The sequence below is a fragment of the Nipponia nippon genome, unplaced genomic scaffold (assembly GCF_047370975.1).
Source record: "Nipponia nippon isolate SJK-2023a ecotype South Korea unplaced genomic scaffold, ASM4737097v1 scaffold_18, whole genome shotgun sequence".
In the NCBI taxonomy this organism is placed as follows: domain Eukaryota; kingdom Metazoa; phylum Chordata; class Aves; order Pelecaniformes; family Threskiornithidae; genus Nipponia; species Nipponia nippon.
Window position 1 is genome coordinate 9886194 of NW_028262334.1, and position 25274 is coordinate 9911467.

General features: G+C 43.3%; 2 protein-coding genes across 5 annotated transcripts in view; both read right to left on the reverse strand.

Moving 5' to 3' along the window:
* Positions 1–2199, reverse strand: part of SEPTIN5 (septin 5) — a 45672-nt gene extending 43473 nt beyond the window's left edge. The window contains exon 1 of the mRNA XM_087754875.1: positions 2177–2199. The gene's annotated coding sequence lies outside the window, so the exon portion shown is untranslated. The remainder of the gene's footprint in view (positions 1–2176) is intronic.
* Positions 2200–5137: 2938 nt separating this feature from the next.
* The window catches only part of LOC104020060 (septin-2), a 39299-nt gene continuing 19162 nt past the window's right edge, over positions 5138–25274 (reverse strand). For 3 of the 4 annotated variants that reach the window (XM_087754877.1, XM_087754876.1, XM_087754878.1), the window contains exons 8-13: positions 24288–24389; positions 23315–23460; positions 22164–22247; positions 21083–21140; positions 13983–14076; positions 5138–5943 (exon numbers count right to left, since the gene is read on the reverse strand). In XM_087754877.1, the coding sequence (XP_087611003.1) occupies positions 14008–14076; positions 21083–21140; positions 22164–22247; positions 23315–23460; positions 24288–24389 (459 nt within the window). In that variant the 3' untranslated portion in view covers positions 5138–5943; positions 13983–14007. The remainder of the gene's footprint in view (positions 5944–13982; positions 14077–21082; positions 21141–22163; positions 22248–23314; positions 23461–24287; positions 24390–25274) is intronic. The other variant, XM_087754880.1, reaches the window with a different exon arrangement.

Here is a 25274-nt window from a genome sequence, read left to right on the forward strand (position 1 = left end):
CCTTGGAAATCTGGATGCTCTGCACACGGAGACCAGCATCAAACCCCCACTGACTTCAACGGCACGCGAGTTCGGTGCCGAATACACCAATTAAGAGGTCATTCCTTGGAAATCTGAGAGGTGGAGAATCTACCGTTATTTTTTCTTCATAAATGGTAGCACTTAGGAGTCCACCCAGCAAACCAGAATCCCCTGGACCCAGACAAGGCATCAGCCCCGGCTACGCTATGAGGGAAACTGAAGACACTTTCTTTGACACCACGTCGTTCTATTTTTTGGACTCAGTAAGTCATCAATATTATTAAGATTTTACTGAAGGCTACTCTACTTACATGCAGTCTATTGTACTGCGCTCTCAGAAGCTCACTTCATTTCCCAACTATTCATAAAAAATAGCTTTTCTAATACATTTTGAAAAATTGGTTCAGGCGAGAATTACAGCCTTAGGAAACCTTTTCAATTGTTACCTACTGCTAGAAGCGAGTAGATGAGAACGAGGCAGCACAGGAAGAAAATTCCTGCTCCCAAAGGATGCTAAATAAAGATCATTTGTGTTTTTGTACGTTCGCTTTAATTTTAACAGATTGCTTGTATTCACAGCTTGGTTTCCCTCCACCATCCACAAGTAACACCGCTGGCACAAATCCATAGTGAACTGTGCTCCGTCATGCAAGACCCGCGCCACGCTCAGCGCAAGACAGGCGGGCACCGGGGCGGGCGCCGGGGCCGGCACCCGCGCGTCCGAGGCAGGACCTCCCTTGCCCCCGCAGAACGCTGCGCCCTCCCGCAGCCACGAACTCCTTGGGGCGCAGACTCCGGCCCGCTCCCGCCTATGCAGCGTGACAAGGGCCTTCAGGAATTATGACAGCATCTACAACAGACTACTCTGATCTCTACCGCGCTTCTTCCCTCTGGGGAACGAGCAGAAAGGAGCCTTATACATAACCTGCTTCCTTCTTTATCTAAAAGCAAATGAACTAAACAACAGCACGTTTCTGGGGGGGTCACAAAGCTCCTCTCCAGTTCACTGCTTACACTGAATTTTCTACAATTTCAGAACACGTTCTGGATTGTTTCCCTCCAGAAATAAAACAAGAATTAACAGCAATACTCACAAATAACTACAAAATACTAGCAAAACTCTAAGTAGCTTGGGAAAAATGCACCCGATGACCCCATTATCCTGTTACCCCTGGATTTACTTTGTTCCTCTCATCACCGCAATCAGCAGCTCACAAAAACGCACAGGTGCCTTTGCACAGTGCCCAAGCCTGCATTATATAGGGAAACACCTATGCAGCGGCCAGGCGAACGCCCAAGCTGCTACAAAACTAGTCTGCTTTGCTGCGGTCCAGAAAGGCTGTGCGGTACCACGGCCTCGGCAGGTCAGGTGTTGGCTGCGTAAGGAATTAGAGCCCCAAACAGAGAAAGACTGGACCCAAAGGCAAGCGCAAGCCAAGCTGGGAATGGGTGGACTCCTTCCTGCTGCAGGGACCCGCGGCACTGCCCTGCTGCATTCACCGTCGCCTCCGTTCCTACCTTTGTCAGACAAAAAAGCTCTTCCATGTGCAGCAGACGCTGCCTACCTCAGGATGATGGGTGCTAAGGAACGCATGGGACCCTGCTGATATATCCCCTTACCTAAACATTCAAGCTCAGCAGAGAAGGATTCCTCTTCCTGCCAAACGCCCTAAACCCCTCCAAATACCAAACAGTGAACAAAAAAACCTGTCGATGTCGTCCGATTGCATCACCCCCCTCTCTCTCCAGGACCCAAAGGCATGTCTCCAAATAGCTATTTGCTTTGCAAAGCAAAACAGATGTTCCCTCACGCCCAGATCCTGGCCGCCTGCGAGGGCGTGATCTGCTACAGCGAGGAGCGGCGAGCGGCAGGACTGGGTCTGTGCCTGCGCATCTGTGCTGCGGAGGGAAGAGCGAGCGATGGGCAGACGTGCTCCTCATGCTGAAACGCCTCCGCCAGCCCCGGCGCTGCCTTCCTCCATCCGAACCCCCTCGACACACCCAAGGGCACCGAAAGAAAAGAAACCCAGCCCCAAACCCGGGGAGATGAAGGAGGCAAACCGCCCGTTTCGCGGACGGACCCAGCCTGACGCGCCTCGGTAGCGGGACAGCGGCCCACCGCCGCATCAGCGCCGGGGCGGGGGAGCCCACCTACCTGCTTCTCCTCTGCGGGCGGGTCGGCGGGGCCGGCGGCGGGGAGAGAAAAGAGGAGAGAGTGAGGGGCGCGGGCGGCGGCGGGCCCCGGGGCGGAGCGGCCGCGCCCCCCGCCGCCTCACCTGGGTTGCCCAGCTTGCTCTTGTACCGCACGCCGGTGCTCATGGTGCCGCCGGCCGCGCTGCCCTCCCGCAGCCGCCGACGCCGCCCTGCCCGCGGCTGCGGCTGTGCGGGGCTGCGAGCGCGGCGAGGGCCGCCCCGCCGCCGGGGCCGCCCATCCCGGGAGCCCGCCCCGCCCCGCCCCGCCCCGCCCGCCCGCGGGGAGCCGAGCCCCGGGGAGCCCCAGCCCCGGCCGGGCCGCGGGGAGCCGAGCCCCAGCCCCGCCGGGCCGCGGGGAGCCGGGCCCCGAGCACCCCCGCTCCCGAGCCGGGAGGAGGAAGGCGCCGTTTCACAAACGCACACAAAGGGAAGGGATGGGAAGCGTGCTTCCAGCTTCAGCATCTCAAAATGCAGGGCGAGGTCCTGAATCATACTGCGACCCTACCCTGCGAACTAGGAATTTTCCATTAAAATATTGTAAAGAGGTAATACGGGGAGTTATTTTAGGTAAAAGCTGTCAGTATAGCTTCTTAAGGAAAGGCAGGACAAACACTCCAAAGGCAGCAGCAGCGCACGATTTGAGAACAGCTCATGGGAACCTCAACTCAACAGCAAAGGAGCAAGGAGAGGGGGATGCGAAGCCTCGGGACAGCCCGGTCCTGCTCCCCCCCCCCCGTTCCCACAGCCACAGGCGGGTCCCGTCTTCCACCTTTGAAGGACTGGTAAATAATCAGACTTGAACCTCTCCTGAATACAGGACGGGGTGAGCTTGGCAAGGCGATGGCTGCACAGGCACGAGGACACTCCCCTGCTTCGGACAAAACGTGGACACGGATGCCACAGTACTACCGTCTCAAATCCTTGTAGTCATCACAGCATTTCTCTTGCCGTTTCTTCCACCTTCTCATTCAAAACACCCCTCTTATCAAAAGAGGGAGACACGTCCAAGACCAGAGGTTGGCAATCCCAGGCACCTGTTTCAAAACCCCACTAACTCATCCCGAGTTCACTTTTAGCCATTGATTCAAAGCATCAGAAAAAAAGAAATCGGGCCATTGTCAGCGTATTTGCTTGTTTTTAAATGCTAGAGCGGCACAGACCATGACAGACGCCACACCACAACTAGAGGCACTGACAAGCCCATCAACCTTTCAGGAGTTGTTCTATCATCCGCCCCAGGGTTTTAAGTCTGATGAAGACCACAAGGACGGCAGTCACCTGCTCCTTGATCCTGCTGAAGCGTCACTAAGAGAGTTACACGTGGGCACGTTGTCCCAGTGCTGGAAAGAGCCAGCCTAGAGAAGGCCGGGGTGGAACTCGGCAAAGGGACTTCTCTTCCACGGCCCGGCCCTGCCGACAGGCGGGAGTGGGAACGCAAGGCCAGGAATCAGGCTCTAGCCAGAGTCCTCTCTCCAGAGATCTTCACAGGAACAAAGACTCACCTTAACAAATACACGTTCCCCCATTAGGCTGTGAAATATTTTAACAAAACCAAGTTCAAATGTAACTGAAGATTAACATCAGACAACATCAAAGAAGTGGTAGAAGACATAAAATGTAAGCTTATGTTGAAAGGAAAGCACTCAGGTATGGTATCAGCAGTACTGCAAGCCCTTCTTGGGCTATTATTCAAATAGATCTCAGGTTTTGAGCCGAAACGCTCCAGCTGGAATTGCCAAGCCAGCAGGAGGCAGCGTCTATCGATCAATCATCGTATCCACCAGTGAGGGCTGTTCACTGAGCCTTCACACACAAGAGCGGTGACAGTGACTGTAGGTGCCTTGCTTTGAAAGGGGGGGGGGAAGCTCCATTTTTAATAAAATTAAAGACTCCATGGTTGTGAAAGCCTGCTTCCCCATCGTCCTAGTCTGCTTTGAAAGATGAACCTTTCACGTTGCCTTTGCTCAGAGAGCCAGCCCAGTGCGTAACTCACGTACGTAACTAAAGTCTGGGCTTCTCGGGAGGGGTGTGGCTGTCCCGGCTTTCACAAGCACAAGCGGACAGCATACCATTTTAAGAAGGTTGCAAAATATGATGCAAAAGTCTGGAAGAAAACCAACAAGAAAGGTGCACGTGACGGCACACAATTCATGAGCAAGCGTTTACCGTAAAATCTCTCACCTTGGCCCTCTTGGCAGACATGCTTACAATTCAAATCTTCAGAAAACCTGAAGAGACTTTGTATGAACACAGATCTGTCACTCCATTTCTTCTTCCAAATTCATTATGGCAGCCACCGAGATAACAATGTGACATCCATTGTACGCAGTTCAACTCCAAACGCAAGCCAAATACGCATCCCTGTGATGCGACTCATTTGCTAATCCTGTCCTGGTTAAACACTCATTGCTAGACAGCAAAATTAGGGCTAATCATGACATGAAAGACACCCCAAGTTAGCACAGAAGACAAAGTGTCTCAATCCCATATCTGCAAAATAATTTATGCTTATGCATATAAAATACACGCAGGACTACAAAAGCATGCAGAAGAGCGCGACACGCTCAGTAATGGCATAAAGGAAACCGCAACATTCATGAATTTATAAACTAGGGTGTGCGATCAGATTTTCCAAGGTATTTGCACACCTGAAAGATGTCAGGAGGTGCCTAATGAACTTGAGGGAAAAAAAAAAAGTGGGTGCAAAGCCTTGCTACCTAACTTCCAGTTAAAACACTTCTAAAGTTGTTTTGAAATGAAAGCAAAGCAGTTTGTATGTAGACAAATTCTAGAAAACGCCTTCATGCCCCAAGGTAAATACCATGATTCCCTTGAACATGCACTGTGCACAACACCATTACAGCATTTCATAGAATAGCTTAAAAAAGCCAAAATCCAAAAGACAACACCACACGCCCCAGAATTCAACGTTTGCCACATTTGTACAATTTATTACAAAACTTCAATGAAAATTAGTGTTATGGTATATAAAAAGTTCAGTACATGCCATTGCTCAGCTGACAGATAAAAATGCCTGTGACAGAAATTCTTGCAATCGATACTTGAGACCTGCAGACAAATATTCAGAGGCATCCACCGAAGTTGTTGGCATGCGTAGTGTTTATGGTATGTTAAGGCACGATGATTTAGAAAAGTCAGCTTCTTCGCATCACTGGTGGGTCATCAGTGCTTTGTACGTTTTCTCATACATCACACAGATATACACCACCAGAGATGCAGCTTCAGAAGTAACCAAAGCACAGAGGAAATTAGGAAAAACTGATACGATACACAATGACTTCAAATAGCAAGTGAAAGTTCCGATACCGTGCAAACACACATACCTTTACCGTAAGCAGGCCACAAAGTCGTGCAGTATTACCCACGAAACTGTTCAGAATAAGCTAGCAGATACACAATTAACTCCTGAAACCCACCACAATGACCAGTCCAAACAGCGTACGCCATCAGTTTCGGTATAAAAGGGTATAGGAAGGATAATAAAAGCACATTTATAAGTATGAAGACAGTGTTACCAAAAGAATCAAAAAAGATACAATATAACTTGATTAACATTGAATATATAAAACAAGCCGTTTTACAACACGATCTTCAGACTTTGTGTTTGTTTTAGCGCAGGTCTTGATCTGCAGCATCCAGCTTTGCACTGAACGTTACCCTTCGGTCAAAGAAAAGAGAGCACCCATCCACTCAGAGAACTGTGTGCTGCTGCGAACAAAAGCAGAAAACAAAGAGCATTAGGAAGGACAAACTCTCAGCACCGTCGGAGCATCTGGGGCAGCCCGAGCCCCTCCGAGCAGAGCAGGGTAACCCAGGGAACAGAGCGTTTAGTTACTGCACCGCAGGGACCTGCGTTACAACTGCATCAGCTGAGTCAGATGCAGTTTGGCCCCAAATATTTATCACAAATGCCTAATAAGAGCACGTAAATGAGAATCTATTTTTAGTTACATACTTTCTTAAGCACCCACACCCCCCTCTGTCTGCAAGAACACGAGAACTGCGTTGCGGCTCATCTCAACAGCAAAGCGCACAAGAAACCCCCTCAGCCAGCCTGGTACGTGAAGCGCTCCTTCTGGTGGGGAAAACAAAACCCACTTATCTCAACAGGGCTACAGGTAAGCAGCAAGCCTGATGTCGCGCACAAACTCTCATGGCACTGCTTAGGTGAAACAGGAAAGCAAACAGACTTTTCCAAGCATTGCTACAGCAGTATTCATACGGCTGAAAGAAGGGATACGGGTCGGTAATTTCAAAATTAACTACCCCTTTTGGATGTCTCTACAGCTACTTGCCAATTGAAAAGGCTGCTACAAAGAAAGCAGAATTCCAGCTTTCCCTGAAAATTGGGCCCTGCTTAAGAAGCTGGGTCAGATGTGGAACTCGGGAGACAGCTCAAATCCTCCAGTCCCAAAAATACCCCTTCCCAACAGGAACAAATCGCTTAATCCAACCATGCATCTGGATGGCAGAAAGAAATACCCGAGAAACCACTGTTGTGCCAACTCATTTGTAAGGGACAGCACAACACCCATCCAGCCTACGCTTGCTGGCTACAGCTGGGACAAGGAGCAAGGAAGGCTGACAACAGGGTCCCCTGCTCCTCGCCATTCTCACAGCGGGAATGCTGTTCAATACACCGCTACTTAACGTTTTAAGGAGGCCATCACTTCCCAGAACAACCAAGCCAGCATTAAGGCTTTAAAGCCAGAGTCCATACATTGCTAACCAAATCCGATGTTCAAACTCAAAATTAACCTTTTGTGCTACACTGCTGCTTCGAGTATGAAAGAGAAATTAATTTCTGCCACTGCCTGCCTAACTCTAATCTGCTACAGAAGGCACCTCAAGAGGAAAGGGTAACTGATGTTTCAGACTCACGAAAAACCTGGCATTTCCAAGAAATAATGAAGGCTCGGGTTACAAGCACAGCTGTGCACTGACAGTACTGGCATTAGCAACACGATATCCACATTTTATATGCTCGTAGAACACACTTGGGCAAAGTACCTTTGTGCATTTTCAGCGTGGATTCATTTCTGGTTTCATTTCTCTTTCTTCCTAATCTCCAATATTCTGTGATACATTAGGTTGATGCCATTCTTTACAAATTTACCTCCAGTTTTATTAGACTAACCTTACAGTCCCCCATACTCCCTTCACCAATACACAGCTTTAATAAACGCCTCCATCTGCAATGGGAATTCATACCATTATTTAAGACAGACGATACGTTTCTCCAGCATGCCATTAAAACAAAGCCTGCTCAGTCAGTAGCGCAACTAGCACTCCATACGCCTGCACCGCGATGCTCACGGTCAGACAGCTCAGAACCCTGCATCTGTAAAGGTTCCAGAAGCCTTGGGAAGGAACGGGTTTGCCTCCCCCGCAGCTGCTTCCAAGAACACCGCTACAACGCGGGGCAACCGGGCATCTCTCCTTGTACGCTTTTGCATTCTTAATAAGAGAAATTTGTTTTATAAGCAGTTACATTTTCTCACTGACCTAAACTGTTTCTTCAAACAGCACCCATTCTGTGTTGTAGCTCCAGCCCTTTGAGTGTCCAGTCATTAGCAACAACTTTGAGAAATGGTGTCTTTCCAAGGAGAAAGAGTACTGGGTGACACCGATGTCTTGTTGTTAGCTAGCTTTGACTCATTTTGTCACTCACCCCCCTGATATTTGGGGTTTCTGATGTTTCAGTCATCCTCCGTTGACTGCACTGCTTCAAGTTTGCTCCCTTTCCTTTTGCTGGTCTGTAGCACCTTATACTTTCCCATGGCAAATGTCATCAGCCAAGTTACAAAACTGGCCTTTGAATGGCTTTCAGTTGAATGGCTTATCAGTTAATTTAATATGCTAATAGGGTTAATATCCACTGAGTCACATATACATACCAGGCTCCAAGGTCTAGAACTATAAGAAACACTCCTCTAAAAATGATTATTTAGCAAAAGGTGGCCTGAAGCATTTACAGGCCCCCCGTGATACCAGCAGGCTTTGGCAGGGACCTGGTAGGTCCGAGCACTCCACTCCTCAGGCCCGCTAATGCCCGAGAAATTCTGGCAGCAAGCACCTCCCTTCGCCCCCTGCACCCCACGTGCATCCAACAGCCGTACTGGACGCAGCAGCGCGTCACTGAGATAGAGGAAGAGGCGGAATACGTCCGTTGGGTCATTGGGGGGCAATCAAGCCTCTCAGAGTGCAAGGCACCGCCGCACGCGTTCACAAGAATCGAGAACGCCACTGTAGCCGCTGCACTGTGGACTTCATCTTTCCCAAGGCATCGACACATGACTGAAAAGCAGATAAACGTATGTCCACTCAACCCCTGACATTCCTCCACAAAACAAGGTCTCTGCAGTGACCCGTTAGGAATTTTATATTCTATTTTATATTCTCTGGGATCACCTGGCAAAAACTCAACCCATTTGCATTAAGCCATTACTGACAAAGTTTATTGAGATACACTTTGGGCAATTGGGTGAAAATATCAGAAAAACTTGCTGTTGGGTGTTTCAGTCTTTTTCATTTTATGTTTTGCAAACATTGTGTCATTCCTTGGAAAGCTTTTAAGTCTGCAAAGTAGAGAGTGTTTTGGCTTTGGGGAGTTGGGGGTACCATTTCTCTCTCCTCTGTAAGCACAGCAGTTCTGGAAATTGGTCTCGATGGGAACGTGCTTTTCAAGACGCATAAATCCTGCAGTGCTAGAAGTGATACACAGTTATTTCTAGGAGAGAATTTTCCATATAGAAATAGGTCCTGACAAACTCCTGGAAATTTTGCATACAGAAAATGCAGACAGATAAGAATCCAAGCAAGATTCTTTAAGAGCCAGAGGACAGATAATATTTAGGTACAGGAGGTTTACAGACCTGACTAATACTTCAGACTTGCATATCACATTAATGACATATTTCTTCTGTACAACGCTTTGAAGACTACAATTTTAACAAAGCGCTACATTTTTCCTATTGGGAAGAGTCACACGACTTATTTTCTGTCAAAGGCCACAGGCAGAGGTGCCGCGGAACAGCCAGGGTCACAGTCCAAGTACAACATCGTCTTTTGTTATATTCTACTTACAATCCGGCAACATGACTGTTTCACCAACTGAGAGCAGTATGGACTAATGAGGAGAGGTAAGATACTATTCTTAGACGAACAAACTCAAATGAAAGCACTATCGTTCTAGTCATGAAGGATTAAAAGCCATAACACGACTCTCTCATCTGGCGCTCTGCACATTATACACGAGGGCAGGTGGGCACCAGCTACAAGGTGGCTCTTGAGGACCCTGCTAAGACCTTTCTATACGAGCTACCTTCGAGGTCCTATGGAGCCACACAGGTTCAGCACTTCAGTTGTACAGTAGCAGAGGAAAAACGACTATTTCTATCAGAAGTCTACCCTCCAAGGGAAACGAAAACTTGTGCTAGCCCATCAGTGCAGGGTTTGGTGAGCAACTCCACAGCTGGAAGAGCCGAGAAGAGCTGGAGAACGATGGCGCTCTTCTAGCCTGGTTTTGGCCAGAGAAACATCCGCTGGCAGCGCCAGGCAGTTGTTCCCAACGCTACAAATTTGCCCAAGCTTCGCATTCTCTAGGCTCTCAGTTTCAGCTGCCAAAAACTACAACATGATCTTCACTTCCTCAAATGACATTTCTCATCAGATCAATTCAGCATTCAGCAGCACCGCTTTAGAGGGCTGGTTGCTATGGCAATGCTTTGTGTTGTTCGGTTAAATGATGTCAGTTCATCGGTAGAAAGAGCTAGCTCTTGGGTTCCTTTAGTGCTGTTCTTATCAAGAATCAGAACAGCGTTAGTGAGGTCAGGAGGCTTTAAAATACTTGTGGAAATCATGAGCTATACTAAAAGAATTTTCAACATCCTATAGATATTTTAAGTGCAAGATGCTTGGGTTTTTTGCTGAACACAGTTCCCTAACCGTAACTACATTTCCAGCTGGCTATATTTGTTTTCCATAGCCTGGCTTCTGTTACTGGTTTGTCCCAGTATGATCTTGAAGCTGAGTGGAAGACAGACAATCCAGATTCATAAGAATAACAAGAGGAAAACAGATTGCAAAGAGCTACACTTTCAGAAACAGAGAAGGAAAGGGAAGAAACACCCATCTTAATAACCATTTCATTTGAAAAAATAATTCCAGCTTTTCGTAATAGTTGCTCATCTGAGGCGGACAAGTTGAGAAATTAGTAAATATGCTGTTGGAATTACTGCAGGCTTATTTCAAAAGCATTTGGTACTGGAGTATCCAAATAAAACTAAACCTCTTAGTTTTTGGTAACTTATTCCACCCCTCCATCTCCTTCCTCTCCAGTCCCTCATTTGAACTCAGCATCTTGCATTTTAGAAGCAAAAAATCCGAAAAAACCAAGCTTGTCCTTAAGTCATCACCAGGCTTCCCACAGACGGCTACAAACCCCTCCACACGCACTGGTTGTACACAGAAGCTATGGAACGCGTAGAGGAAGCGGACCAAAGCGTAGGCCAGCACACCTTTGCGAGGGCTGCTCCCAACAGCTCTTAATCACCACCACCACGTAGAGCGGGTCTGCACTCACAGCCCTTTGTCAAAAACTGCAGTTGGCACGCTGGTCACTACTGCTTCCAAAATCATCTTCCCTTCCTACTACTAGCCCAGTCTCCACCAGTGCTGCTCTTCATTCCCCTTCAGGTTTCTGCTTCTCCACAGCAAGAAATCTGTCCATCCTCTTTGGAAACTTTGAGCATATTCCCTGCGTCTAATCTTTGCCTTTGTCACTCCCCTTATGCTTCTCTTACTCTAGCCTTGAAAGTAAACGAAACTGCCTGAAGTCGTTTTCCCCTTTGCTCTTTCCATCAAACCTTTAAGGATGCCCCTATTCAAAAGGGATCAGGCAAACCAGACCTTCCAGTCACCCCATCTGTGTAGCACTTCACGATAATACAGACTCATCAGTCTGTCTGGCAAGGATTTGAGCTTAGCCCTTCTTAATCACTATGCAATGCCAGGCTCTTTCTAGAAAACCCCAAAGGATTCAGCAGTCTTTCCCCCATCCCGAAATACATCTGAAACCAGAAGTGAGTATTTCACCTATTTGGATCTTACCACATTTCATTATCCTACTGTTTACTCTCCAGCTCTTACCTACGAAGGTATGTACACCATACTTCTCTTTTCCCAAAATACCTGAAAACATCTTTGTATCTGTGCTTTATGAAGGGGAAAATATTTTTAAGGGATTTTTGAAGAAAAATCAATAAATATGTATTTGTCCAAAATAAAAAGAGTGAAAACATTAATTTTTACACAGATTATCTATAAAGTTATGTATTTTTCTCAGCACAAAGTAAGGGTGCAAAAGAGCAATTGGAGGAGAGACTGTGCTTTCAGTAGCAGTGCCGATCCTTTCAAGTTCTTGTAAAACTAGAACCTGAGATGCTCAAAATAAGCTGTGATAGAACAAAAAGATTGATATCAAGTGTATTTAAATTTGTTGGCAGTTTTGTCCTGTTAACTACTGTCTTAATTACAAGTTTCCTGGTTTCTCTGGAAATAGTGAGTTCAGTAAAATACAGCAAATACATCTGATGGGAATGCTGGAGGTTGAAATCATCATTCCTCCTAAACTGCAAAGTCAGTTAACATGCATGAGAGAAACTTCCCTACGGCTAAGTTCTAGGCGAGGACTCACTTCAGCATGCTGCCAGGATCACACAGCACCACTCTGGTTTAGCAGGACTGCAATTGCAGTTCTGACTGTGCATATTAGGCAACAAATTACGCTAAAAGTCTATCAATCAATCTCTCAAGGGTAACAAAAAAGAAGTTCAAAATTCTTTCCTGAAAGCAATCTGTCAAACTATGATTTCAATAGCAGCTGCAGAAATGTAGTTTAGCAGATTCCAAAGAAACAGCAGGACCTCCACATACGATGATCTCATTCAAATCCTTCTCAAATTTGTTCACATTCAATATTTCAGACCAACTAACTTTCTTAAGATTTAGTTCAAACTTAATCACAACAAGATCATGGGGTCGCTTAGTTAAATCTGCAAGACTCTTCTGCTTAACACATTTAGGGGTCCAAGACGTATTCCAGATTAGCAATGTAAAGGATCTACGAAATACCATTTCACTTGGATGCACACGAGTATGCTCAGAACTCTGTTTACTTACGTATCCACGGCTGCAAATTCAGCCTGGGACAAACCATCCTCCCGTTTGTTTTTATAAACACCATTATCCAGTATTGCCAGAAGCTGCGAAGCACAGGGAATTCTGGCGCCATTACTGGCTAACCATTAGTGGGAATACTGCGTCCTGTTAGCCCTCAGATACTGATTTCACAGCAAGTGCAGTATCTAGGAACTGAAGAAAGAGCTCTCAACGTATTGGTATCATTTGCCACCCCGTGCTCTGCAAGCAACACCTATGGACCAGCCTGTTGGATTTAGGGTGTTTTTTTCTTACCGAGTATCAGTTTAAAGGATGCCGTGTGATTAAATGTGGTTTGCAAGTCACAGAAAGAATTGAGCTCCTTTGCAAAAAATAGTAATAATTATTTACGCTACATAAGGCTTCCTGCAGCAAACAGCCATTTTCACAAGTGGTCAAGAGTTTGACCATATGATAACAACCATGAAAACTTGGGAGCTTCGGTTCAGACTGAAATATTTAACAGGCTGCATAATTACCAGCTCCTGTCTGGGGAAGGGAGAGCTTTATGTCAGACACTGCTATCACATACATTGCATGGTCAGCCACAAAATTATCCTCGGTGTTTAGATTTCCAACTCTGGGAAAATATATCTTAGCATGGAAGTTGGAAGACATGACGTGAAGACTCCTCTATCTGCAAGACTTGGAATTGTGACAGTAAGAAACCTGAGTTGTAATTACTTTTTCGCCCCTTAACTACTTCACTCAAAGATCACAGTGCACATACCAGTAAAACCGTCACCATCTGCTTAAATAGGAACCCAGTGAATAAGTTTATTCCTTAGGAGACTTTTTTTTTTTCTTTTTTTTTAATATAAACAGGAAGACTGAAGGTTCAAATAAAGGCAACAAAAAATCTCCTTATTTTAGGCTTGGAATGTTGGCAGCTGCCACAAGGTCATAAGGGATAATATAATCCATTTTATTCAAGCTTTACATTCCAGAAGACCAGCAATCACAACTAGAGTATTAAACTGAAGTATTAAGCAATAAGACTCCTCATATCCTTCTATTTTTTTGTTCTTGCATTTAAAAGAAAAGCTATCCCAAAAGAGCTGCATTCTGTAGAAAGCATGAATATTTGCTACAAGATTTTTTTTTTCTTCTCTCACTCTGATCCCACCTGATACATCCTATATGACACCAAGGGAGTCTGTATTCAGTACATACCACCAGTTTGTCCAAAATGTTGTTTGGTTCTTTGAAAAAACTGCTATAAATTCAGCAGCCTACATACCCCAAACCACCCTAACTTTTGTTTATATATAGTCAAATTAATTTTCTGAGCCGCTTTTGCTAACAGGAACAAAGCCAGATGATCAAAATATAAGGCACTGAAGGTAAGTGTTTACGGGTCTTAAAAACAGCTGGAAAGGTAACATCTGCATAGATTTTTTTTTTCTAGTCTACCCATAACATCACTCCATTTTTTCTATAAGTACCATAAAAGCAGGTCCAAAGTGCGAAATTAACAATAATTGTGAAAGTCTTATGTAAGAGTAAACAAGTCAGAAAAGTCATACCTGATGCATCCAGATGTTAAGCATCTTAATCATCACCAGGCTTCATCCTCATTTGGGCTTGCATCTGTGCAATCATCTCCTGCATGCGGCGCAGCTGTAAGAGAAAAACACCCACATGTTTAAAACAATTTCATGAGGAATCCAAAATCCAGGAAACTTTAAATCTTTTTCTTCCATGGTAGAACGCAGATCTGATTTGCCTCTTCATAAACTGGAAATGTTAGATTAATTCACGTGATTGAAAACCTGGGTTTTCCCATCTCAGATTCTTTAATGCATTAGATCTAACTTTCACAAAAGACTTGTAAGAATACTTATAATGAAAATTAAGCAATAAAATCCCAGTCTTTTGAAGCTTGCAGACCTGTGAATTAACACTTAATCTACAATAAAGAAAACATGCCCTTTACGTGTGTACAGAGATACACTGCTTGAGTGAGCTGAAGCAGCTTGGTTCCCATACAAGTGCTCAAAGCATATCATCATGTATGAACGCTCATCTTGTGGCTAACCAGATAACTGCAAACTTTTAGCAACAGTAACAGCTGAAGATGCAGACAGAATTTAAAAAGTACTTCAAAAGCAAAATGGAAAGTGTTTACAAAATTTGGAAAGACAGACTAAACATATTAAGCACCAATATTTTTACATCTAAACAATGACCTTTCCTGGAAATAACTGTTTTCTTAAAGGCATTTTCTTATAACACTTAAAAGTTAATTTCCATCTCACAAAAGGCCAGTTATATATAACGCTTTTTCCCCCCCAAAAAATAACATTAATTTAAATAAATGCTCCTAAGAAAGAATAAGAAACACTAATAGAGATTTTCAAAATGTATATGCAAATACTTCTAATTTAGTTTACAAATGACTAGGTATTTCCTTCCAGATGCAGGTGGGGAAGCCCCACATTCACCATTGCAAGGGCCCAATCTTACAAACTAGAAAAGAAATAGGCTGCAATTTCCACGCACATTGTATAAAACACGAGTCCATCTCAAACTGGAGATCATGTAATAATCCGAGGCTTGTATAGCAAGTTTTCATTATTCTAATAACTGTGTAGTTTTTAATATAGCCAGCTTTTTTCCCCTGTAGGAAAAAGTAGTTAGAGAATTGCCTTCATTTATTTTCGGGGCGGGGGTAGAAAGAAACTCTTCAACTCAAAAAGAACTGCTATGTTTAAACAAGTATACTGTATTTTCATCCAGTCAGCCACATCAGCTATTGTGGTACTGGTTACTCCATCAGATTCAATACAAAAGAATCTGTGATAAATGCTTGACTACACGTATGTGATGTTGAGCTCTTTGTTTTTTTAAAATAAAAAAAAAAGCTGAAAGAAACATCACAGAACAGGGACAAACTAACTGCAGGGGCAAATATCACTTTTTCTTGCCTGGCCTCAGACACAGACTCGGGAAAGAGTAAGAAACGGAAGCGCAGAGCTTGCGGCACAGCCAGAGACAGGAGAGCTTGCCTACAGCTAGCGGCTTAGCCACGGGCACCCATCCTCTTGCTGGTGCACCGCAGGGTTCGGCAGAGGCCAATCCAGGTTCCTGCGGCTGCAGCATGGATACGCTCCGACAAAAGGAGATTCACACAGAACAGTGGGAGATACAGCTACCTCTGTAATGATTATTACATACCCATCTACGTCTTTCTGCTAAACGCTTAAAACAAAAAGCTTCTGACCAAAAAGATGGCATAATGTGGCAGGGAGGAGGAGGGGAAAAAAAAAAAAGGCAGAAAGCCTCAGAAATGAGAGCTGCAATGATTCAATGGTCCAAGAAAAGAGAAAAGTTTCAAAGACCAACTTGTAAAAATGTAAGACACCTGGTCTTTTGAACTGCCTCTCTGCAGATTTACCATCAGAATAACACTAGCTTTTTGGAAGCTCGCCTACTTGAGCTTTCCCAAGAGCGCTCCAAGCTGAGCCATGAAACATTCCCAAAATAGAAACCATTCAGTAATCACAGGGGAAGATACTGCTGCACATTTATTACGGTGATTGCTCAGACGCAGCATTCTGCTAATAGACAACATCATATTTTAAGACTTAAATACGGCATCGAGTCCCGCATTTTCTTAAGGTTAGTTGATACAAATATGCCCACACCACGAAAGAAATCAGATGCTGCACATGACTCAAATGTAAGGCAGGACAGAAGCGCTAGGAGACCCGCTCTGCTCTAACATTAAGACTGTAAGAAGATTTTCCTTTTCCATTTTCATGTGGTGTTTTTGAGATCTACTGGTGGAGTGTTAGTCTCATCCATTAGCTAAATAGCGGAAAGTTTCTGAAGCTATTTTAGCATAATTCAGCAGAAAAACTTTCAGGCACAAAGCCTGTTAAAGAAACTAGGCACACTGTTGTCTCCTATGGCCATTAGTAGGGAAGTCGTTGGCAAAAAAAAAAGTAAAGAAAATAAAAATAAAAAGGTACTCAAGCACACCTATCTTTTTCACTGCATCCTGGGCTGCATCAGCGTTTTGTTTTGGTTTTTGTTGAGCATTTGATATGCTTTCTGCTGTAAAACTGTGGCTTCTCAAGAGCTCTAAGCAAACTCACAACTATCAGTTTTATAACAGAATTCGTAGCAGACAACCTACGAGCAATGATAAATACTGCACACTAAAACCTGGCTGCATAACTACAGGGCTGAAGTTAGAGGTAACGAACTGAACTTAGGGACAATGCACACAAATATCTTGGAGAGAAAATCGTGTAATCGTGTGCACAGTAAGAATGCTGTCAACTGGAGTGTAACATTGAAATTAAAATTAAGAAGTCTCTTCCACAACTCTTCAAGTGGAGGACAGGACATAAGAACCATTCCTACACATTACAATACAAGCTAAAAACCACTCGTGTGTCTTCACCTTACTAGACCTACTGCACAGACAGAAACAATCTTTCCTCTTAATAAAGGTGAATGTAAAAGATCACACAAAAGACTGAAATTCATGTCACATCAACATCTGTGTTCCCTTCGCTGCTGGGGATTGCAAGCATCAAGGGCACACCATGACTTTGATCTTGCTCGGCAGTAAACCCTCCCACTTGCAAGAGCAGCACGAACATATCCTGCAGGGAACTTGCATTCATCCCCTGAAGAAAGGATACCACAACGTAGTAGCAGAGGGTCAATGCACATGATGAAAAGGAAGCTAGGAAACAATGTTTGGAAATCTGTTAAAACAAACAATTCCTGTGAATTCCCAGATAACAAAAATCAAAAGAGTAAACTTAACCTTGGTATAAACTCCATTTAGCTTACTTACCATGTCAGGACTAAAATTCACTTCAAACTTCATGCAACTACTGGGTAGTGACTACACCACTAGCAACACACTAGCTACGGCAGCAACGCAGAAAGGAAACAAACATTTAAAACGGGAGTTAAGGTCACAGAGTTAAAAGCGAACCATACAGCTTCCCAATGGCTTCCACGCCGTTACCAGAAACCACGGCTACACAGCTTTGCTTCACCCACAAGATTTCATCTGTAGCACGTTTTGCCCAAAATACCAACAAGCACTACTCCTGTCTGAACAAGGTGAGCAGCTTTTCAGTGACATCTCTACAGATATCCCAGGAAAAGAAACGTCCAAACCCAAACAGTATCTACTGCCCACCGACACGCCTCCCCTCCCCACGCCAAGCATGGTTATTTCTGCCCATGCCTTTACAGAACAGGGCAAGATGGAAAACTGTAGACAGGGGACTTCCTAGTACACCAGGATGTTCCCATGGCAGTTGTGGTTGGTTAAAAATACTTCCAATACCGAAGAGTATAACTAATCTCGTTAGCTGAAGACAAGAAAAATACTCCTGACAAAGCTACTATACTGGAAAAGGGGCTACCATCAAGACAAATGCCTTTCACAGGACACGCTGACATTATAAATAGCAGAAGTCACTGTGGCCACGGCCACCACGCTACATGGGCAGCAAGCATTGTTCCTTCAAAGAACAACTCAAAAGGACCAAAAAAAAAAGCAATTACAAAAAAAAAAAAAAAGTTGTTCTTCATTCCAGCTCCCAAGGGATTCCCACTGCTAATTGCTTACGAAGGGTTTTCTCCTCATGATGGTCTCCAGGACTGAGGCTACATCATGTCACGAGGAAGGCTGAAGCGCCCTGCACAGAGCATGCCTCCTTCCCCCTGCACCAGGCAACGGCATTCCACACCACAAATTAAACCTTAGAGCTGTTTTCATTTCCCCAGGTCTGCAGGCCTTCGTCAGCAGTCATGCTGTCTCTCCACATAAGAGTTTTCACCGTCTCTTTCCAGAACGCACTTAGGCAAATACCTGCGGTACCAGGCGGTTACGGGCAACCTCCATCGTGTCCTCCCCTGCCCATGGGGCTGCTGCTAGAGCCCCGCCGCCGCGGGCTGGCCCCTGGCTCCCATACTAAACCAGGGTGCTTAATCTCATCTGCCAAGGGGTTAAACACATTCAGAAAGCGGAAGGACAGCGAGAGAACAATTTAAACACGGGTTAATTCCACCGCATTCAGCCTTCTGCTGAGCAGCTCCACCGGAGGCAGTGGAGCAAAGGGATCTGGCCAAAGCCTCAGGGTGGCTCACGAGAAAAACCAGAGGAAGCTCGTTCCTTTCTGTTTTCATGTAATCACGGCCTTAACATTTTTCTGGAAGTATTGCCTCTCAAAACTTCGAAAGGTTTTTATTATGAGATATTTTCAGAGTAGGAAGAATATGGCACAACGCTACAAATTTTAAGTTCGCACCCATTTACACTACAACATCAAAATAATCCAAACTGCAGCATATTTATAGTAAGGAACATGGATACCTTTACTCTTATTTTCACTTCCCAGCTCAGAAAAACAGGTCATCACTTGCAAATGAGCAAAAAGCACAACCAGACTGAGCAATAAATCCAAAATGACAGATCAGCAATTCCAAATTGCTGATCTGGGGACCACATCCTTTGGCATAATAAAAGATCATTTAGCAAAAGTGATGCCTTGATAAAGATGATCCTGGCACTAGCCCAAGCATTCATTCCTTCCAAGGTTATATAAACCTCGCAAAACTGTAAATAGAACTTCAAGCACCGTTACTGATGGGAATGCAAAACCGGAGGGGAAATGGATATTTGTTTTCTCTGCGAAGGCCGTGGAATGCAAGCCCATTTCCTCTGTGCCTCTTCCCTCCCCAGATTTTTCCCAGTCTGAACCTTAGGGATGATATGGAGATGAAGGGATTTCATACTGGCTTATCTACAGAAGATTCACCAAAGCCTCTTGATCTCTTTGGGACAATAGAACGCAGAAGTTAAAAACCTATTTGTTTTTTCCAGTTCTAACCTAATCCTCTGCAACTTCAGCAGCAGTTATTCAGAGATTATTACTCCCGGAGGGAAACTTTCAGAGACTGTCCTCCAAGAAATTCAAGACTTCATCCCTTTAGCCATATTATATAAAAAAATACATTACACGCATATATACACACACACGCTATATATACATTCATACAGAGGGGTCAGAATAGACCAGTATATAATAATGTGCCTGCCATATCAACAGTTTCCAGGGGAAACAGTTCTAGGAAAATTTTTTCAGACGTAAGCCTTAAGACAAATTGTTCTACAAGGATACCCAAGTTTCTACTTAACTACTAGACACGTGCAATTTATATAGTTCAAACAACAGGAGAAATGGTTATAACAAGTTCTCCAAGTCTACCGTCTGAATCTTGGAGGCATAAAGAAAAAAAAAAAGACAAAATATTTGCAAACAACGTTCTTGACATTTTCAAAGCATCTGGTATTCCTGGCTATCAGCTGACGGTCTACTGTGTTTCGCACACACATCAGTCAATGTGAGGCAGTTACCCTGCGCGCAGAACACTTGCAGAAGTTCCAGTCTCGTAAGCACGTGGTCATCAAGTGAGCTTATGCTGCTGAAATGAAGTTATACAGCGCTAAAGATGCGACTCATTTAATCTCCAGTAATTCATATTATTAACTACTAGTTATGGTGATAATCGCTGCTCTTGCATTTCCTTTTAGGAAAGTTTTTTGCTATTTATGTCAACATGCCAGAGTTAGCCAATAGCTAGCCAGGGTTAGCTATTTTTAAATACTGATGCTATAAAGGAAAAAGAAAATGCACAGACCGAAGTAACTATATTTCAAAAATGTCCATATACGGGAGTCTGAATCTTTCACCACAGAAGCAGACAAAACTGCTTGTAGGTTTTTTTATTTCTTACTCCAAATCACTGCATATATGCATTGATCTTTTTAAATCATGCCTTCCTGTATTTATGGACTTGGATCCAAGCTGAATTGGATAAAAGAAGGATAAACAGAAAAAACACTATCTCCCAATTGGCAGCAAGTCTTAAGTTTTCACAATGCAAGCAGTCATAAGCATTGGCAGTGTACTACTAGAATTTAAATACTAGGCTAAAAATCTCTGAATCTTCAGAACTTCAGCATAAAAATGTTAAGTTGAAAGGCCTAGTAATAACTTGAAACCAGAGCAAGACATCAGAGACTGAAAACACCAAAACAACCAAAAGTTGACTGGTACAACAGAAATAATATTGACTTACAGCAAAATTCACAGTAAGATGAAAAAATACACACATTAATTATATCACATGGGATTTTTAAGACTCAACAACCTTTTTCTACTCCATAGCCACTAGACGTAAGAAGAAATTTACTGGTAACATGCTTGTAGTAAGCCATGCACATCTGAAACGACACTAGACTATCAATCTACCCCAACATACTACGTTTAAAGCAGCATATGTAGCTGACAAACAAACTGATTTCAATACTTAAAAAATAGCAACTACCCTTATGGAAAATTAGCATACAAACTGGATGTGATAAATACCCTGCCTACAACCAAGAGTCCACATGCTACCTATCATCCACAGTACGCGAGCGACTATAAACAAAACACTTTGTATGAGCAACTCGTACGTTCAGATTAGCTCTGTCATTTTTCACAATTCCAATTTACACTCCGTAGGCAGTAGTTGACATAGAATACTGAAATCGGAACACAACATGTTATATTAAAGAACAAGAGTTTTAGAAGCTCCCTCTTACCTCAGCCTCCTTCTGCTGGAGGATTCTATCCTTGTCTACCACTTCTTCTTCAACGGGCCTATTGAACAAAAGAACGCATCGATGGTATAAGATACAGAAGTAATAATCTCCAAGAACAGATTCAAGGCTCATATTTCAGCTAATATAACAACAACAACAAAGTCTACATGCTTCCGCACAGAGGAAATTAGGATGTTCTTAAACCCATGCTTCCCTTTCGTAAAACACCATCTTCACCTCATGGACTCCCGTTATTCACTGTTTCTTACAATTCGATTTCTTCACTGCTATGGGGATTTTTTGTCATTTACTCTAACCAAGAGATTCCCTCCACTATCTATACACGCTACAAAAATCAACCATTAAAAAGCTGCGCAGGCTATTTCCTTTCTTCTTTAAGATCAAAATGCTTGGCTGAATACTTAAAGAACAAGTAAAACGAGGACAAGAATAAGTTGCTATCAAAAAAGACGCAGCACAGGTAGATGGGGATTTTCTGCATTAAGTTGCCAAGGACAGAAACCTTACCAAGGAAAAAAAAAAAAACACAAACAAAAACAAATGAAAAAAAACAAACAAAGCCCCACAAAAACCACACACATTACCAAGAAAAAGATTGTTTGGTCTGAACTCCTCTCTCTAGCCATACATGAAGGAGCAAGAGAACAGCCACCACAGCAGTCCTGCAATAACTGGAGAAACAGCATCCTACCTAATCGGAGAGGCTGGGGCCTATTTAAATGTGCCCACTAGAGTTTATTTTTCCAAGTAGACATCGTTAAATAAAAACCTATTGTGCTTGCAGCCCACTACTTCTTTATGCAATTCCAATTAGAAGCACAGACAAGAGGGAACGGATACAAAACCAAGAACAGCTGTTTGTAAGCATGGCACTTCGCTAGATATGACTCCTCTTCAAGAAGAGTGCTTCATACAAACTTCAGTAACTCCATAGATCGCAATCTCATGAGAAATAATTAGTTACAGGTGGGATTAGTTAGGAGGAAGAGCAAGTTCAATGTCACAGTGGAAAAAGAAGAGACTCGCAGGCAGCAGAGCCCAAAGGCATGCACACACTTACTTGCCAGTTCGTTTTAGCCTCTCCGAACGGAAGTTCTCGTAGTGCAAATCTTGGGTCACCTCCTGCAGGTCCTGCATGTGTGTTCTAGAACATGCAAAGGGCTATTGAACACTTTGTCCTTGTCAAAGGGAAGAAAAACAGTCTTCTATTTTTGTTTTATGTAATGGATGTATTTACTGGAAAAGTAATCCTTGTGGACCAAGCCCGCCATATAGCTAGCCAGAACACTGCTTTCATGTTTATTGCTCTTTAATTCACACTTAAGTGCCCTCCCACCAATATTCTTCAAAGACCCACAGAATACTGTCCTCCTCTTGTTCACTCTTACTTTATGGGAGTTGTTTACGCCAGTCTTTGCAGTGTTAAGAACCTTGCAAAGACAGTTATTCAGGAAGATACTTTAATTCCTAAACTATTTTTTTTACTCTAAAGTGCTATTAAATATAATTTGTAACTGAGAACTAGGTGGAGCTCCTTGGCTCACGTAACAGTTGATGCTGCCTGATAATTTTCAATTGTCAAAAAAAAGGAAAAAAAAAAATGCTTGCTACCAACGACCAGCAGAGGGCAATCCCTGCCCAGCAGAGACTGAAATCAGAAATACGCAGTGGAATTCCATTTCCAACAATACCGAGATGTCATTAAAAAAAAAAAAAAAAATCACTTAAAACCATGTACACAAGCAGAATATCCGTATTGGCTAAAATCATAAAGGGGCAGAGTATCATATTTAACATAGGATTTCCTATGCTGCCAAGAAAACGGAGCTGTGCCTTTACAATACTCTTCATAGTTTAATCAATCACTTTGAGAAATATTTTAAAAGCCTCTCTGCCCCACCCACTGCACTATAAGAAAACTTCAATTTATATGTAAAGCCATCAAATCAGCGCACATAAGGCATAAAAACACGCATCTGACAACGTAAAATATAGAAAATATTTTCTAAAGTCAGAGATCAGAGTGCTACAGCAAAAAAAAAAAAAAACAACCAAACCCAACCAAGCTTAGGGGGTGGACAGACAATAAAAAGTCCCTCTGCACTGCCATCAGAGCTAGTTTTGAACTAAGGAGGTCATTTTCTTGTAACTCTCTAGTCATTGTACCGGTTACGTCACCACAGGAGATGGGATAATTCTACCATTACTCACACCAGCATTGTGCGCAGTTTAAGGAAATCATTGTGCTCTGGATTTTCAACTTCAACAACTCCCCAGGGATACAGGCGGCCTCTGATTTTTTTCCCCTTCACCTCAATAAGTTGATTGGATCCAATAACGGCAAAAGGAATGCTAGCCTAGTTGAGACACAGCAAAACAAGTTACTGTTTTGATTTTTGACTGGTTACTTTTTTTGTGGTTTGTTTTGTTTTTCTTTTAGAAGAAAGCACAAAGACTTTTAAGTAACAGACAGGAGAGGGGGGAAAAGGAATGTTGACAAATGCCCTCTACTAAAATCCTTCCACATCGGAAAACCAACAAATCCTATTCTAGGCAATGCAACCTCCATTATTAACACCCGTAGCTTTGTTAGGATCAGTTTGTCTTAACAGAGGCACAAAAGGAAATGACGCTTTGCTTTAGGAACACTTGACTGTTGTTGAAGTACAGTTTGGGCATAACGTGTCATCTGACATAACATCATGCATGGAAAACGGCCAACAGAAACATACTTCAGATACAGATTAAAGTAGCTAGAGAAAGAATTTCAGATACGTTCTTCGAGCACCTTTGCAAGTATCACAGCACAAAGAGAAAATTACTTCAGTAAAACCTTTAATATCTGCTCTAATGAGAGGAAAGTTGTTAATTAGTACAGTAACCATAATACGCATACACTCCCTCTGCTTGCACGTTAAAAGGTCTGAGTCAGAAAACAGACTGCAAATCACAGTTCTCGGTGAAGAGTTGCTTACATTTAAAAGAAAAGAAAAGAAAGTCACGACACAGCTACATTTGGAATTCTGATGAAGCAGAGACTGGAAAAAAAAGGATTATAATTCAGAGTCAACATCCAAAGAAAACTTGAATTTTCAACACATTATAAAGGAATAAAGTACCTGTAAGCATACCGTAGGCTTAAAGAACTACTGCAGCAAAATAATAAATTAGGAGGGAAACTTGCCTTTAAAACCCTGGTTTGTTCTTTAAACTCCTCATCTTCATCAGAATCTGCATCAGGGAGCTGATAAATCCTAATGCCATGTTCAGAAATCTCGTCCAGAACCTGAAGTTTACAAAAAAGGAAGAATAATAAATTCGTATTTCACTGAAGAGGTAATAAGTTAAAAATATATACAACTGATTTACTACTCTGTCACATCTAGAAAACTCAAAACATTTTTCTGCTTTAAGTAGTTTGACAATGTTTAGAAAAAGCCATTAGCAGAAATTGCCATTACTTGCGCTTTGGGTTTCCGTCCTACCAAATTAGTTTATGTCCTACCAGACTATCTTACATGGCCTTAATTTCATTCTACCTATGAAGAAAAAAAAAACCCAGCATTTTTCATTTTTCTTCATTCAACAGAGACTTGAACCTCAAGTCCATAAATACCCTGGAGAGAACAGTTCAAGGTATAAAAGCACCCAGCAAGCAACCCGCGTGCTCCGCGATGTAAGAAAGGAATACTAAGCGGGAAATCAATCACATCCTTAAAATGAAGGAAGCCAGCCTACCCTAGACCGGCTGGGTTTTAAAGATTTTATTTTACTATTGCAAAAGAAGTATCTTAAAAACATTGCTGAGATTTGCTGACCACAGAGGTTCTCTTTTAAAGAGCTTACTAACAGGCATTTTAAAAAGCCAAAACATTTACTGAGATTACCTCTGAATTAAACTATTTGTCCGCAAAATCAGACACGGCTGAACACGAACAGCAGCTCACCTCTCTGTCCACTCACAGGAACAGACTCGCTGACTAAATGCGCTGCGCGACACTCCTAATGTATGTCTCTTTGCACATGACCTTAACCGGCATATATTTGTGCAGTGATGCAGAAATAAATATTTAAAATAAACGCATCAAGATGCAATCAAGGCCTTCAGACAACAATCTGTAGCCGTACTCGGGGAATAAACATCAGAATTAGAACACTATTTGCTATGAAT